The sequence below is a fragment of the Oryzias latipes genome, chromosome 12, assembly GCF_053564925.1.
Source record: "Oryzias latipes strain Hd-rR chromosome 12, Olatipes_Hd-rR_3.1".
Lineage (NCBI taxonomy): Eukaryota > Metazoa > Chordata > Actinopteri > Beloniformes > Adrianichthyidae > Oryzias > Oryzias latipes.
Window position 1 is genome coordinate 27891094 of NC_136248.1, and position 14933 is coordinate 27906026.

The 14933-nt window shown below is 41.1% G+C and overlaps 1 protein-coding gene across 7 annotated transcripts; it reads left to right on the forward strand.

The window, feature by feature from the left end:
* Window positions 1–5581: 5581 nt before the first annotated feature.
* On the forward strand, window positions 5582–14464 carry dab2 (DAB adaptor protein 2). Of its 7 annotated transcripts, none has more exons than XM_004074664.4 (15): window positions 5582–5817; window positions 7323–7576; window positions 9453–9592; window positions 9657–9755; window positions 9832–9963; window positions 10042–10125; window positions 10333–10359; window positions 10430–10480; window positions 11178–11240; window positions 11950–12516; window positions 12897–13026; window positions 13107–13718; window positions 13794–13981; window positions 14078–14147; window positions 14222–14464. In XM_004074664.4, exons 2-14 carry the CDS (start codon window positions 7438–7440, stop codon window positions 14129–14131), a joined length of 2286 nt encoding a protein of 761 aa, XP_004074712.1. In that variant the 5' UTR covers window positions 5582–5817; window positions 7323–7437; the 3' UTR covers window positions 14132–14147; window positions 14222–14464. The 7 variants fall into 7 exon arrangements, with proteins under 7 accessions (XP_004074712.1, XP_011479789.1, XP_078811641.1 ...); XM_078955515.1 differs by lacking the exon at window positions 5582–5817 and adding an exon at window positions 6332–6499; XM_078955514.1 differs by lacking the exon at window positions 5582–5817 and adding an exon at window positions 6533–6683.
* Window positions 14465–14933: the final 469 nt, after the last annotated feature.

The window sequence follows — 14933 nt, forward strand, 5'->3', positions numbered from 1 at the left end:
TGTGCTGCAGTGTAAACCCTTGACCACAAGGTGACAACATTGAGAGCTGAAATTCAAAAGAGCTCAAACAAAACTCTAACTTGTTTTTGCTGAAGTTGAAAATGTGTGTAAATGCCTCACATGCTTTGCTGCATACTTTCAAATTAAAGCTTTCCTTTATGTTAAAGTGCATTTTTCTTTAGGACTGTCTAACGCAGTTCTTGCTCAATATACAGGAAGTTTTGAACTGTTGCACTCTGCCATGTGATCCGGGAAGCTTTTGCTGAGTCTGCAGCATGGCATTCTACAAAAGCAGGGAGTGCGGTGCAGAGTGTGTGAGAGGCCTTAAAAAGTAAGAGCAGAACTCATCCCACTGAAGAGAGGAGACAGTTTGACACAGAATGGGTCAAATCAGCTGAATCGTGGAGCTGACGAACCCCTGATGTGACACTTCATGATGACAAGTGTTTCCCTGCTGACTTGAACAAACACAAGCAGACTTTTTCCCTGTCCAAAGTTAATCTTTGCCTGCTTCTGTGAGAGGCATAGATGTGGCCGTGGCTCAGTGGAGAGGCACAAATATGTGCTGAAGTCACCACTTTTATGAGTTTCCTCCTAACTTTGTCAGGAAACCAGAGGGTAGGTAAAGCGCTTGGCCAATATTTCTCCTGACTAGGAAGACTTCCTGTTTTTCAGAGTGGGGGTGGGGGGCTGTAAGAGTGTGGAAACAGTTTTACTGTAATTTAGAGACAGCGTTTCTTTGTTTCTCATCTCTACGTACGGAAGAAATTGATGAGGTGATCCTTTGCCATTTGGTATTTTTAGAGTGAGCTGCAGAAGAAAAGAGCAGGAAAGTGGGACACAGAGGATAAAAATCTCAAAAGGCCTTAATTACAGACGGTAGATAACAGGCTATGGTGGCGTCTGGCTGTGGCTGCAGCCAGTTCCACCGTCTACGCCCAAAAATGTTCAGACTGCATGGCCTTCCTGTCAGAAATTAGAGAAAGATGCTTTCCAGGAGACTTTTCCAACAGTCTGGGATGATTTATGATCAGTTTATTTGTTGGATTTGCGCAAAATGTGCTTGCTTTTATTTGTATTTGTTATTACAGGCATCTAACATCTGCAGAAAGTTCATCTCTAAATAAAAGGTCGGTCTGGTGACCAAAGGGGTGGTGGTGGTAATTCTTGGCTTCTCACTAATCTGATTTCCAAGGGTTCAGCTCCTAAAATCCAGCCTCTGTCAGCAGAGCACAGGATACAAAGCTGGGAAAGACATCCTTCCGCTGTTGTCTTTGCTCTCATCCGTCAGCTCGGCAGCACAAATTTGCATCAGATCTACTCTTTGGTTTTTTCACCTGTGTCGTATTTGAAGATGCATATTTGACCTGAAGGAGCAGTGGTGTATTACTATGTTGCTATTACCCAAAAGCAACTTTTATTTTGATGAAAGCTCTTGAAAGGTCAAGGGTTTGAAGGTCGTTGTGTTAAAGACCCACTCCAATGAGAATCATGTTTTTGGTGATTTTACCTTGTTCTTGTGCATTTTTCTGATGATGGTGGACACATAAAAAAAAACAATCTCATAATTCCATTTCTGAGTATTTTTTTATTTTTATTAAAATCATTGTGAACCAAAAGCAAATGAAAAAAGTCATTTGAAAAAAAGGCTGGGTCAAAAGCTCCCTACTCTGAGCGACGGGGAGGGTAAAGGGGTTGGGTTTTTCTGTGCCAACAACAGTTCCAGCGGTTCCCCCCACAACTCAGATACGACATTCCAATGCCGCTTTGCAGAAATGATGTCCTAGAAAACGACACAGATTTTTTAATTTTCCCTGAAAACGACATAATCGTTGAGTGTATAAAAATACATTGAGTGTAAAAATGTACTAAAATGAACAAAAGTTTCATCAAAAGCATCAAGTCGCTTTTTGCTAAAATAGACTCCCTGCTTAAATTTGTCTGTTGTCTGTTTCAAGAGCTTTTATGAGCCATTTGTGTCATCATCTGAACTCTCATATTGTGTTCGGGTCAAAATTGTGTATTCAACACAGTGAATACACAATTAGTGTTTAAATAAAAAAAGAGATTGTTCATAGCTGTTCAACCACTCAAGTTTACAGAAGTGAAACTTGTGAGTTCATGAAGAACAGCCCTTGTGACGTCCCTGCTCATGTTGGCACAGATGATAGAGTTGACCCTTTACCAGGGTTTTCTGTTGTTAAAGATTTTAACTCTCCAAGTTAGTCACTATGTTGAATACAGTGGGTGTTTATGTTGTACTTTTTTCTCAGTTTACACCAACATTTCAGTTCATCTAATAATTATCCCAAACAACAATCAGTTGATGCCTCTGGAAACGCAAACATTTCCTGTGTGACGAGTGGATTTTCACTCTGGGAACAGAACAGCTGCCCCCTGACTGCTTAGAGCTGCAAATATGAAAACTGTCATTACTGGATCACACTGCAGCATCTAAAGCCAAATACACATTCATGTGAAGGAAGTTGATGACCCATTTGCAGCCAAGTGTTTACTGTAATTGCAGTCAGATTAGTGTGAGGCAGGGGAAATGTCATGCCTGCTTCTCTGCCCTCAGGGTCCTCCCTGATGCCTCTGTGTTCTTTCATAATATTGACCTCAATTACTTTAATGTAGAGTTACGAGTTGTAGTTTACTAGTCATCAAACGGTTGTGGACCTACATTTTTACCACTAATGCTAAATGAAAAGCAAAGTATTAGTCACAGGGTCTCTTTATTGGAGAGTAAGTCCACTTAACATGATATACTTATCAAAGCAAAACATATAGATTTCTATTTATAACAGATGTGTCTTTATCTCCCTAATGTCCCACTGCTTGCAATTCAGAATTGTAAACAGCATAGTTACTGCAACCTAAATCTTAGTGTCAAACCAATGTCTTTGAGTATAGGGTGTAATATTTTACTGTTTCATGGCTTGATTGGGTAAACATTAGAAACGCCAAAGTTCTCGGTGTAAAACTGAACTGAATGTTTTTCGCCATTGAACCAAATCATTCCGAAAATGAATCATGGCATCCCTATGGATAGAAGTCTTTTGACTTTTTTCCTTTATAAGTCATACAAAAATGATTTGGAATTGTCAGATAAGAGCAAAATGGTACAAGGATTCAGATCATCAAACTCATTTTTTGTTGTGCAAAGACAATCCAAATGAACACAATGCAAAAAGTTTAAAACATCCCAGTTAGTAAATTGCAGGTTGTTTTGCTTGAGTGGGGTTTGACGCAAAGCTTGAAATGCTGCAGCAGTGTGTTGAATTTCAATTGTGTACATTTCAGAACTACATGTTACGGGCCTGGGCTTTGTTAGTGTGTTTGTTTGCCCCTTTTCTCCTCTTCCTGCACAGGTGAAGGTGTTTGACAGTCAGAGGACAGAGATAAAAGATCTGCCGTAGGAGCTCTTGAGGTGACTCTTTCTCTGGGGCTTCCTGCCACATCCAGATCCCCTGCTGCAGATTTGTGTCTTTTAATCTACTCCTCTGCAGGCACTCATCTGTTTAGTTCCATTTGTTTAATCTAATTTACAAACATACATTTTATCCCCAGACACACATGCAATAATACGTCTTCATGCTTTCTGTTATTTTTGTTGTTGGTTCTTCTTTAAACATATTAAAAGTACTTCGAGTTCAAAAAACCGGCTTCGTCTCCCCTCTTATTTGTCATTGTCAATAGCCAATTGTAACAAATTGGTGTCCTCTCTGGGATCTGAACCCAAGCTCTGTGTCACCGAACTGAGAATCGTACCTCTACCTTTTTAAAAGGCATGAAATATACTACTTAAAATAAGTTATGAATACTGTGGAAAAACTCAGTAATTGTTGTACACATAGTGTTTGTTTCATTTCACAGACTTTCGGGATAGGGAGGTATTAATATTGGTATGATAAACACACCACATTCAGTATTTTCCACATAATGGTCTCACTGTGTACAGTGTGTCTCACTTATTGGAACCAAAACCAAAAACCTCTAAAAGAAAAACCTTGATTTTGCCAAAAAGTTGTTCTAAATTCTTCATTCAAAAAGCCATGAACACACAACGTTGCTTAACAGACCAGCGTCGCCACCTGCCCATAGCACGCTTTCAGGTTGGGAGGGGAGAGTCAGATGTGGCAGGTGAACTTGGTGAGTCTCAAAGTGTCATCAGGAGACTTGCATCAAGATACAGGACTACTGGCAGAGTTTGTGGCAGACCCAGGACCACAACGATGACCAGAACCTAAGGATCTCTGCATTCAGACATGGTTTAGCAAACACTGCTCAGCTCCAGGCCCGTTTACCAGATGTGAGGGGTACTAGGGTTTCCAGGCAAACCATTCACAACCAACTCCACCGCTTTGACTTGAATGCCAAACAACCGTTGCAGGTGACTCCACTGACACCAAGACACTGCTGTGAACGTTTGTAGTAGACACTGGACAATGGACAATGCAGCAATGGTCTACTGTCCTGTTCATTGACGAGTGTTGGGTCATCTAAGAAACGATGATCGTCAGCAATGGTGGAGAGGGTAAGGTGAGTGATACTCTAAGGTCAACATGGTCCCCTGGCTTTACTTTGGTGGAGGGGGTGCGACAATCTTCAGGCATCACCAGTCACCGCATAACCGATTTTAGTTTTTGTAGATCTTTGCACATTCTTTCATCATGTAACCATTATCGTCCCCGAATTCCACCAGCACACTCCGAATCATTCATGGATGATGATGCAACATGGTACCAGAATTGTCACAGCTGGACTTCAGGAAGTCAGAGTGCCTCATATGGTATTGCCAGCAATGACCCCTGACCTGAACCCCATAGAGCATGTCTGGAACCAGCTGAAGCAAAGACTGGATGATTGTACCTCACTTTCAAAACTGCAGAACTACATTGTTGGAGAGTGTATTGCATTTCCTTGGAACAAGATCGTGAGGCTAGTGAAGAGCATTAGACATCGCTGTCAAGCTGTCATTGTAGCAAATGGTAGAATTACCTGCTACCGACATGGTCTTTATTTCTTATTAGGACAATCTTTCTTATTATCTTAATTTTTGTGGTAACAAATATTAAACTACTACTTCTCATTCATTATTAGTGATATCAGAGGGAACTTTTACGTATTTCGTTACAATTCAGACCAAACATACCTAACATTTGTGTGTAGATGCTGATCAAAGTTATTACTGATGATTTCCATACTTTTATTAATTACTTAAAGCTCTCTTTGTCTGTCTGTGTAAAGGCAGTGCAGGAACACAGTGTCATCCCAAACCCTCGCAAAACCTAATTTTGCAGCTGATAACAGTCAAAAAATTTATCACATGCAAAGAAATGGCAGAAAAAGTCAAAGTATCCTTAAAGGAAACTGACAGAAGAAGGTTTGGAGACTCAAAGAAACAATCAGAGGAGACGTTTTTGGGATACGTAGAGTTTTTCAGCTTCAGTTGGATCTTTTTGAGCACATTTTTAAAGAAGTTCCATAAAACAAACCACACTAAACCTATAACAAAATAAGATTTCCTATACAGTTTGGTCTGGGTTCATCTGGTACATTCTGGTTTAGAGACCGCCCCCCCCCCCTCCCCTCCCCTGCCAGCTGAAATCAGCAACAAGTCTTCTGTCCTGTCAGTGACGGAGGGGTTAACGGGAGCGCGCAGACGTCTCTCCTCTCCTTTTCTCTGCGTCTGATTCAAAAGCTGCTACTGATTGGACTGATTTTTGCAGCTGAGCCACTGAAGGCGCCGCGGGGCAAAAACACCGCTGTTGTGTCTGCGGGAAATCGAACGTCTCACTGCGCGCTTTCATACAGGTACGCGTCTCTGGATTCCTCCATGAGTGCAGCAGGTTTTAAACTTTAAAATTCCAACATGATGAAGGATTCTATGGCTGTCACTGAGACAATTCAGCATCACTTTTTTCTGTTTTGGGTCTATTTTCAGCTTCCTCGGAAATTAGGTTTCATTTGCGCAAACGTGCGCGCGTCTCCAAAACCACAGAAGGCTCTTTGTTTGAAGCTATGTTTCGTTTGGGGGTTCGCCTCTCCTGCCTGTTCACACCGGGCCTGTGCTGTTTCACCACCTCATTCACATGCAGGCTGACTCATTCCCTGATTTCCTCCAGATGTGCTGCCCTTTTCCCTGACTGCTCACTATTGTGACATCTCTTTCTTTGCTGACGGAGATCATTTGGCTCCTGTTTAATGCTTTAGCGCATCTCCTGATGGTTAAAAAGTAAACTTTTAAGCTCAAATCTTCAGAAAAGGCTGACATCACACCTTTTTTTTATTGGGCTCCTCCTGCTTTGATGAGCAAGTGCAGTCAGGCTGGGCATGATGAGTGAGTGAAGCATCCACTGGTGTTTAAAGGTTAAACATGTAATTAAAAAGTTGATTTACTTAGAAAATAAGCACAGATGAGTAAAAAGTAAGACATTTATTGCTTTATAGTCCAGCAGGAACTTGTGAGTGTCCAGCTCAGGTGTTGCTTATACAGGTAATTAAACCCCAGCTGCTCTGCTCTGACCAAATTCTTTCATTTTGGGTAGTGTTTTCTTTTGAGACAGACTTTTCATCCTTCTGCTGATTTAACTTTATATATATATAATTACTGTTGATTTTCATTTCTACTCCTGAGCATCACGAGATCCTCTCACCGCTTAGGGTAAAATTAACTCCAGGTAATTGCTCAACCTTTGCTCATTCCCAACCTTTGGTCTGCTGCTGTGCTCCAGCTCTTTACATTACTGTTGTGGTTGCTGTAGTGTCTGCAGCCCCTCGGAAAAGGTAGGAGCTCCTGCTGCTGTTTCGGTCAAATTTGAGTAGTTTTTGGTTGTTCTATTTTGATTTGGCTGAATGCACCTTTTAGTTTGGGATCCCAAACGGACTTATTAGGGCTTTAAATATGGTGGTAATCTACTAAAAATATAATTTAAACTATAAACAAGAGTATTTGTGGAGTGAGTGCTTAAATGTTAATTTCCCTTGGAGTGTCAGGGTGCAACCAGCAGGGCTTTTTATGGATGTGAGGTTTGGTTATGCTGACAGATTTCGGAAGAAGTGACTTGAGCGTGTCATCCTGAGGATGTTTCACTACTTTAAAGTCAAACTGCTGACACAGCTTCTTTTTTTTTTTTTTAAAGAGTGGAATGAGTTTGGATCTCATGAGTGTGATGTTTTATTGGTCATGTGTCTTGTTCTGGTGCTGTAAACCTTTACTGGTGGGGATGAAGATTTTCTGCCTATTGTGTGCAAATAAAAAAGAAATCCTCTAGGAAATCAGTTTTTAACGTCAAAAATATCTACCTGTGTCGTTTTAGGCGGAGAGGCATGCGCGGGTGTTGAAGGCCTCATTTTCCCTTCATCGCCTGCTCCCTCCAACCCGGAGCTGCTGTTTGCTTTACCCCAGGTTGTCACTCGTTCGAGTCCCCCGCCATGTCTGCAGAGGTGGAAACCAGCGCGCCCGCAACTGTCGATCCAAGCTCCCAGACTGCGGACTCGACCCCCGGGACCCCACCCACGTCCCCCAGCACGGCCACATCCAGGGTCCCGTTCAAGAGGGAAAAGAAGAAAAGTGAGTTATGAATCTGAATCGTTTTCTTATTTTATTGTTTTGTGTCACTTGTCTGCTCTGATTGGACCCCTTCTCCACCCTTGGAAAGCTCCACCCACTTTCTGAATTAACCATCGTTGGTCTCTCTTTGGCTCAAATGTCAGCTGGAACAGTTCGTACATTTTCAGAAAACTTGTTTGATTAACTTTTCTGAAAATGTACGAACTTTAAGGCAGCAGTTTTTGTTCTTCAGTACTTCAAGGACGAGTGTCAGCTGACAGTTGAGAGGATATAAAACTGTCAAAAGGAAACTTTAGTTTTTTTTTTAAATCTCTTCACTACTGCACAAGTATATGGCTTTACGTCCATGTTAATGCTTGGCTGTTGCATAATCTGGAGTAAATGGCCTTTGCTAATGAATCTAAAAGCAGAAGGTCAAGTTTTGGGGGCTAAAGCTAAACTTAAAGCCAAAAGCTTCATGCCTCCATTGTTCTCAAAGCAAAATACAGTCTTATGTTTTTAACAAGGGTGGCAAAATTTATCCATGCATTTTAAATAGTCCTCTTATTTTAATATATGAAGTTATAATACTTGAAGGAAGTCTCTTAATGGTTTAGTAAGGTTCCTAAAATTTTGTTTTTTACCTTTTCACATGATGGGCTGCCCTCCTTTCAGGTTGGGGCATTTCTGGGGTTCACTTTACGTCAAACCGTTAGATTAACAGTAATAATGTGGTCGGTGGCATGCTAAATAATACATTTTGGTAGCCATATGATTTTTTTTTCTTCCGAAATGTATTGTTTAATTAAATTTAAATAGAATCTTCAGCTTAAGCCAATAATCATTTTCCCCCTGTTTGTATTTTTCTTCTTACCTAACTTATTTGTTTTTCTGCACCCTTGGGTTTTTACAAATACATCAAGTAGAAAAGAACAAATCTTTGATTTCCACAAAGGGGAAGTTACTTTGTTGCTTAATTACAAACGGCAAATGGATAACAGGACCGAAAATGCACCAATAAAAAAAAAAAGACAAACATCTGAGGCATTGTTGTCTAATGGCTGAAGGTAAAAGATCTGCAAATGTGCTCCTTCCTTCAGCGAGGTGTTAAAATCTCTGACAGAAAGCTCCTTAGTGCATCCCAGTCTCATGCAGAGGAGGAAGAAGAGGGTTGTTCCTCATGTTTTGTATTTTCCCTAACATCCTCCTCTCACCCACCACAGTTACAGACTCGAAGGGACATCCCAATAGGTAGTCACACCTCCACAGCCCTGCACTTGTTACCATCTGATAAATCTCGATAGGCTCCAAAGTCAGCAATACATAAAAGCAAGGAAATGGACTGATCATATAAGACAAAAACTAGAGTTGTGCACAAAAGCAAGGCTTTTTTTTTTAAAGAGTAATCTTATAAGTCACGATGAAGCTGCATCCTTGAAAATCTCTTTAGTCTTTTTTTGTTATTAAAAACTGTCAATATATTTTGAGAGGAAATTGTGTATAAATGTAAAAATGCCTAAAATCCAAACATGGAAATTTTTCCAATTTATTTAGATAAGTGTATGTATTCTGGACAGTAAACTCAGTTTTTTCACAGAAATAATTGCATTCCGTCTTAACCTTTTGTCTCGACCAGCTCAATAATAACGAGGCAACTTGTGGTTTGCTTCCGTTTCAATAAAGCCGGCATTCTCCAGGAAGTCCCGTCTGCTCTGAATATGAAGCTGCTAGTCAGCCTTTGATTTCACATGGAGCTGCTGGCCATGCATCAAAAAATGTAAAAAAAAAAGTTGCTGACTGGATAATACAATAGTTGAGCTGCAGTTTGGTCTCTATCCTTATAGAGTAGATTTTTGAACACAAGTCTTACTCTGTGGATCCCTGAAATTTTCCGTAGCTCCAGAGAAGACAGACGATTACCTGCTGAGCAGGTTTCAGGGAGATGGGGTGAGGTACAAGGCCAAGCTGATCGGCATCGACGACGTTCCAGAGGCCCGAGGAGACAAGATGTGCCAAGATTCCATGATGAAACTGAAGGTAAAGCTGGAATTTTGCTGTGATCTTCTATGAAAACGATTTGAATTTGTTTGCTTGCCTGCAGGGAATGGCAGTAGCTGCTCGGTCTCAGGGCAAACATAAACAGAGGATCTGGGTCAACATCTCAATGTCTGGTCTAAAGATCATTGATGAGAAATCAGGAGTAAGTCCCACTGACTTCCAGCCTTAAGGGCTTCATGTCTTCGTGCTTATTTGGTGTTTTCCTCTTTTCTTTCCAGGTGATCGAGCATGAGCATGCGGTGAATAAGATCTCCTTCATTGCCAGAGATGTGACGGACAACAGGGCTTTTGGATACGTGTGTGGAGCAGAGGGTCAGCATCAGTTCTTCGCCATAAAGACCGCGCAACAGGTAAGGCTCAGAAGTTCACAGATTAAAAGAAAACTGCAAAAATGAAGCAACTTTTTACTTTTTTTTTCTTTTTTGCAGGCGGAGCCTTTGGTCATCGACCTGAAAGACCTTTTCCAGGTGATCTTTAACGTGAAGAAAAAAGAAGCAGAGTCTTCGCAGAAGGTAACGTCTGCGTTCAGATGGCAGTTTTTTTTTCTCCTTAAAGAAAAGCCTTGCATGTGTTGGACAGGAAATGCTCTCTTTGAAAGTCAACACTGCCTCTCTGTGTTCCTGCAGTGAATCACATCCTCCAGACATTCCACTCCAATGACGTGTTTGTGTGTGTGTGTGTTTAAGAAAACCGCCTTAACAGTATGCTTCTGTTTTCAGGGTGAAAACGGCAGCGTTGTAGTCGAGGTAAGCTCTTGAATTTTGTTCTTCTTCAGACATTGTTTGTTTCAACTCCTAACTTTTTTTATTTTTTTAGAATGGAGGTGATGCCTTGATGGGTGTAGACAATGGAGTAAAAACTGCTCAGGTGAGTTGTTTATTTTTATTTTTTTCAGCTAAAAGATGCACTCCAATGTAAATCATGTCTTTTAATATGTTGTGTTTTTCTGATAATGGAGGACATATGTAAAGAAAATTAAGCCTTAAATTACATTTCTGTATGTTTCTGTATTCTTATTGTTGTGAATCAGGAACAGACAAAACACAGATTGAACTACAGATTGTAGTTTTTGCATAGGAACTATGCTGGGTGGACCACAAGCTCCCTGCTCTGCTCTATTCGGATGCAGCCGCCTGTAGACGAATAGATCCATGTACATCTTTGTTTTCCTTGTCTGAGATGGCATCTGGCTTAAAACTGTACAGCTGGATGGCTCCGATTTTGCTCACCATTTTGCTGCACTGTTAATGTTAGGTTGGGGGGTGTGAGGGGCTGTAAGCTAGCAGGAGAGAGTTTAAACAGGAGTCTCAGCCAAAAGGAGGGGGGCAATAGTCCTGCCCATAACTCTGAGATTAATTTCTAATGAACTCCTGCTACTCTGCAGAAACGGTCCTAGAAAACGTCAGGTCTTTTAATTTTGGCTAAAACATAATCATAATTAAAAGGCTACTGAGAACGGATTGAAAGTTGATCAAAAGATGATCGGAGTGGGACTTCAACAATAAATATGTATTAATGAAATTGAATTCAAAAACAAATTGAACTTTTTTTGGTTGAAATTTAGCCAGTAGAGCAGCTGGATCTCTTTGGAGACATGTCGACTCCTCCAGACGTCCAGGCTCCCAATGTAAGTTCAGACACATATTTTTAAATTTCATTACCTTTTCTTTGTTTTTTTTTATTTTAATTTTTTTTAATTTTTATTGTATCAAGACAGACTTACCCAAATAATTCTACAAGTGTTTTCTAGATGTGTAAACAAACAAAAAAAATTCTGTTTTTCTTTTCTTTTTTTCTGCCATTTCTGTTCAGGATTTTTCTTGTAATTTTTGTTCTATAAAAATAATTTATCAAAGTCAAAAAATCAAATGCTTTCTTCAGATTTGTGTTCATTTCAGTTCAAAGCTGTTCCATGTAGAATATTTGCTAAATTCAGTCAAATTAAATCATTTAAACCAGTGGGGTCCAAAAAGTGACCAAACTGCAAAAAAAATAAATCCTAAATTAAAATTTTCCACAACGAAGTCTTGGTTTAAGAAAACATGTCTTAGTGACATATTTTTCTTCTTAAAATTAATTTTGGTAAACTATTTTTTTCTTCCCACATTGTCAGACTTAATTATTTATGTAAGGAGAATTCTTAGAATTTTAAGAATTTTGATTTATTTCTAGGGTGGCTGTTTATTTTCCAAATTGGACTATGAGCTACATTTAAATGTTCTTCTACATGCAGCAGAACTTGAACAATCATTCCTTCTCCTCATCATGTGATTCATTGATTTTATAACATGATTGTCTGCAGAAGTGATTCATGAATCTTGTTTCATCTTAACCAGGACTCTAATGAAACGCTCTTGCTGGACTTTTCTGCTGAAGTTGACGACAATCAGAATTGCATAAAAGGAAATTCTTTTCTAGCCTTTGGCCTCGGCTCTGTGACGTCTCCCGATGCCAATCCCTTTTCTTCAAAGTTTGGTTACTTCCCCGCTCCTGACAGTGACCCTTTTAGAGATGACCCTCTCGCTAAATCGGCAGGTGACGCCCCCGTTTCCCCCAGTGACTATCTGAAACACCTCACTGGTGGCTCCACTAAGACTGTTTGTAACGGCGAGATGAACGGCGAGGCAGAAATTGGTCACCGAGGTATTGGGTTGTCTGGAAAAACCATTAGCCTTGCTCTTAACGATGGACAGTGGCCACTAGGCGGCAGCATAGCTCAAGGCAGTGGGATCACCTTGACAGACGGGAATGAGACCATTCTGTCAAACAAAAACCCATTTTCTGACCCGTCTCTGAAAACCTCCGTCTTAAACGGCGTAACTCCACGTCCGGAAGTGGATTCGGTTGTCCTGAGCCCGCCCCCGCAGAGCTCTAAGTCCGGACGAGGGCGACGGAATGCAAAGGTGAAACGACACGGTCAGATGGATCGCAAGTGGGGTTGCATGGGTTGAGCAAAAAAGCCTTTTTTTTTGTGGCACGAGGTGCACTAACATCCCGAGCTTTGGGTGGTGGACAGACTTTAGAAACTTCACACCTGCAGCTGAGGTTCTTTTGACACTTGTTGGTGCATGAACTGATGCTTCCACGCTTCTTTGCCTGAATTTCTGAAATGTCTCCTTCACTCATTTCTGCTCATCTGTCTTTCTAACCCTGATGCTTCAGTGATGAAAGCTCTGGTGAGTTGTGAGGCACGTTCTGACCACTTTGTTTTTCACAGCTTAGTTCTTCACGCTGGTTCTTGGGGGTGTAACTTGACCTAAAATGTTTAATATTTTCTGGTTAGTCGGGATCAAGTGACCTGTTTGGGACAGAACTCTTTACCACTCCTTCCCATTCTGAGGGTTCATCTGTCCCGGCTGACCTTTTCAACAACATGCCTGCAAATTCACCCCCCTCCACCATCGCTGCTCTGGGTAATCTATAAAACAATGTTGGCTTTTCTTCTCAGTCTGTGCCTTTTTTTTAAATTTAATCTTTTTATTCCCTTTTTCAGGAAATCTTCAGTTGGGCTTCCCTGCTACCACAACTGTCCATCCTGTTGGTATGTGGGGAGCCTCTCCTGCTGCGCCAGCCATGTTCCCCATGCCAGGGGTGGCCGCTCCGGGCCCCAGACCCAGTTTCATGCCGCAGCCTGCCTTTGGGCCTCCCATGGTGGCCCCGGCATGGCCTCAGCAGATGCCACCACAGTTCAATGCCCCACCCTTGTCTCCACCTCATCTCTCCTGGGGCCAACATGCCGCATCCAATCCCTTCCAACAGGGTGCTTTCCCAGCAATGGGAGACCAGGGAGGTCCAGCACGGCCCCCTCCGAGGGCCCCTGTCAAGCAAGCGCCTCCCAAAGTGGAGAACAGTGCCTTCACAGCTCTGGATCCTCTGGGAGATAAGGATAAGAAAACCGGAAAGGATATGTTTAAAGACTTCCAGCTGGCTAAACCTCCTGCCATCCCTGCAAGGAAAGGGGAGCTTGCTGCCAACGCTGCTGCACCCCCCAGCAGCAAAGATCCAGGGGCTTTTGATCAGTACTTTACCAGTAAAGTGGGGGTGGCTCAGGATGCAGCAGATCAAGACGACTTCGATATCAACCAGATTCCGTTAGCTAACAACGGTAAACTCTCTGAATCTTGACTTTACACTTTCCCGTGTTCGGCTATCGTTGACTGTGTCGTGTGTTTTTGTTTAGGTGCTTCCAAAGCCCCTCCTGCTCAAGCTGCTGCCCCGGCTCCGCTCTTTAACCCCGATCTCCTCGATTCTGCCTTCTCTTCTGTCGGGAACAGTTCAGCGCAGCCGGCGAGCGTCAACCAGGATATGTTTGATCAGGCATTCGGAGCTCCAAATTCTAATCCTTTTGGAGCGCCGCCCATAGCTGTGGTATAAAGAAACTGTTTTTTTTCTTCTTCTCCCCCAGTATGAAATGCTGATATGGAATAAAACTCATCTTCCCTCTGCTTCTTGTTTTTCTGCCAGAATTCTGCTTCAACTGATGCTTTTGGAGATGCATTTGGAAACCCTTTTGCTTGACCTCAAGTTTGACAGAGTATGTCTGGGTTTTTTTCTGTTCTCTTTATATTTTCTGTATTAAAACATTTAATTGACTTATTTTTTAAACAGATAAAAAGAATGAGACAAACATCGGAGATCTTCCCATCTAAGACCTTTTGATGACAAGCTGCTCTGTGCAAGACAATCCAAGAACGCCTCCTCTTTTCCCGACTCCCCTTTACTTTAGTTCTGTTGCCCACTGATTTAAAAAAGAAAAGTAAATGTCGTTATCTGCTGAAAGAAACGTGTGTAAAAGAAAATTTGTGGTTCCACTGCTGATGTTTGTTAAAGAAATAAATCATAATAATGCTACACGGTCTCAGATTTGTTTTTGGTCTGTCAGAAAAAGAAGTTTCAGCATACAGATATCAACATTTTAATTCTAGGATTTTACTTTATTTCTTTTTAATTGACTCTCAAATTGTAGTTATAATTACCTGGACTTTTCTTTTCCAAACGCTGATCTTCTGTGGATTTTAAATTGTACAGAACAATTTAAAAAAACTAATTTTAGGGGGACTATTTAAGATACTTGAGGGAAAGTTAATTTATCTTTTAACTATTTGTCTTTTAGATTTCCACATCCTATAGTCGTGTCCATGACATTGATTTGATTTATGGCTGGCAATAATTTAAGATGCCCTAATTTAAGATTTGTTTTGCTGTCCCAGTTCTTGATAATCCTATAAGGTTCAATGAATGAACTTTAAACCCAAAACTATACAGGTTTTGTAAATTTGAAATGGTAACAGGAAATATAGATATTATAGATGTTAAAAAA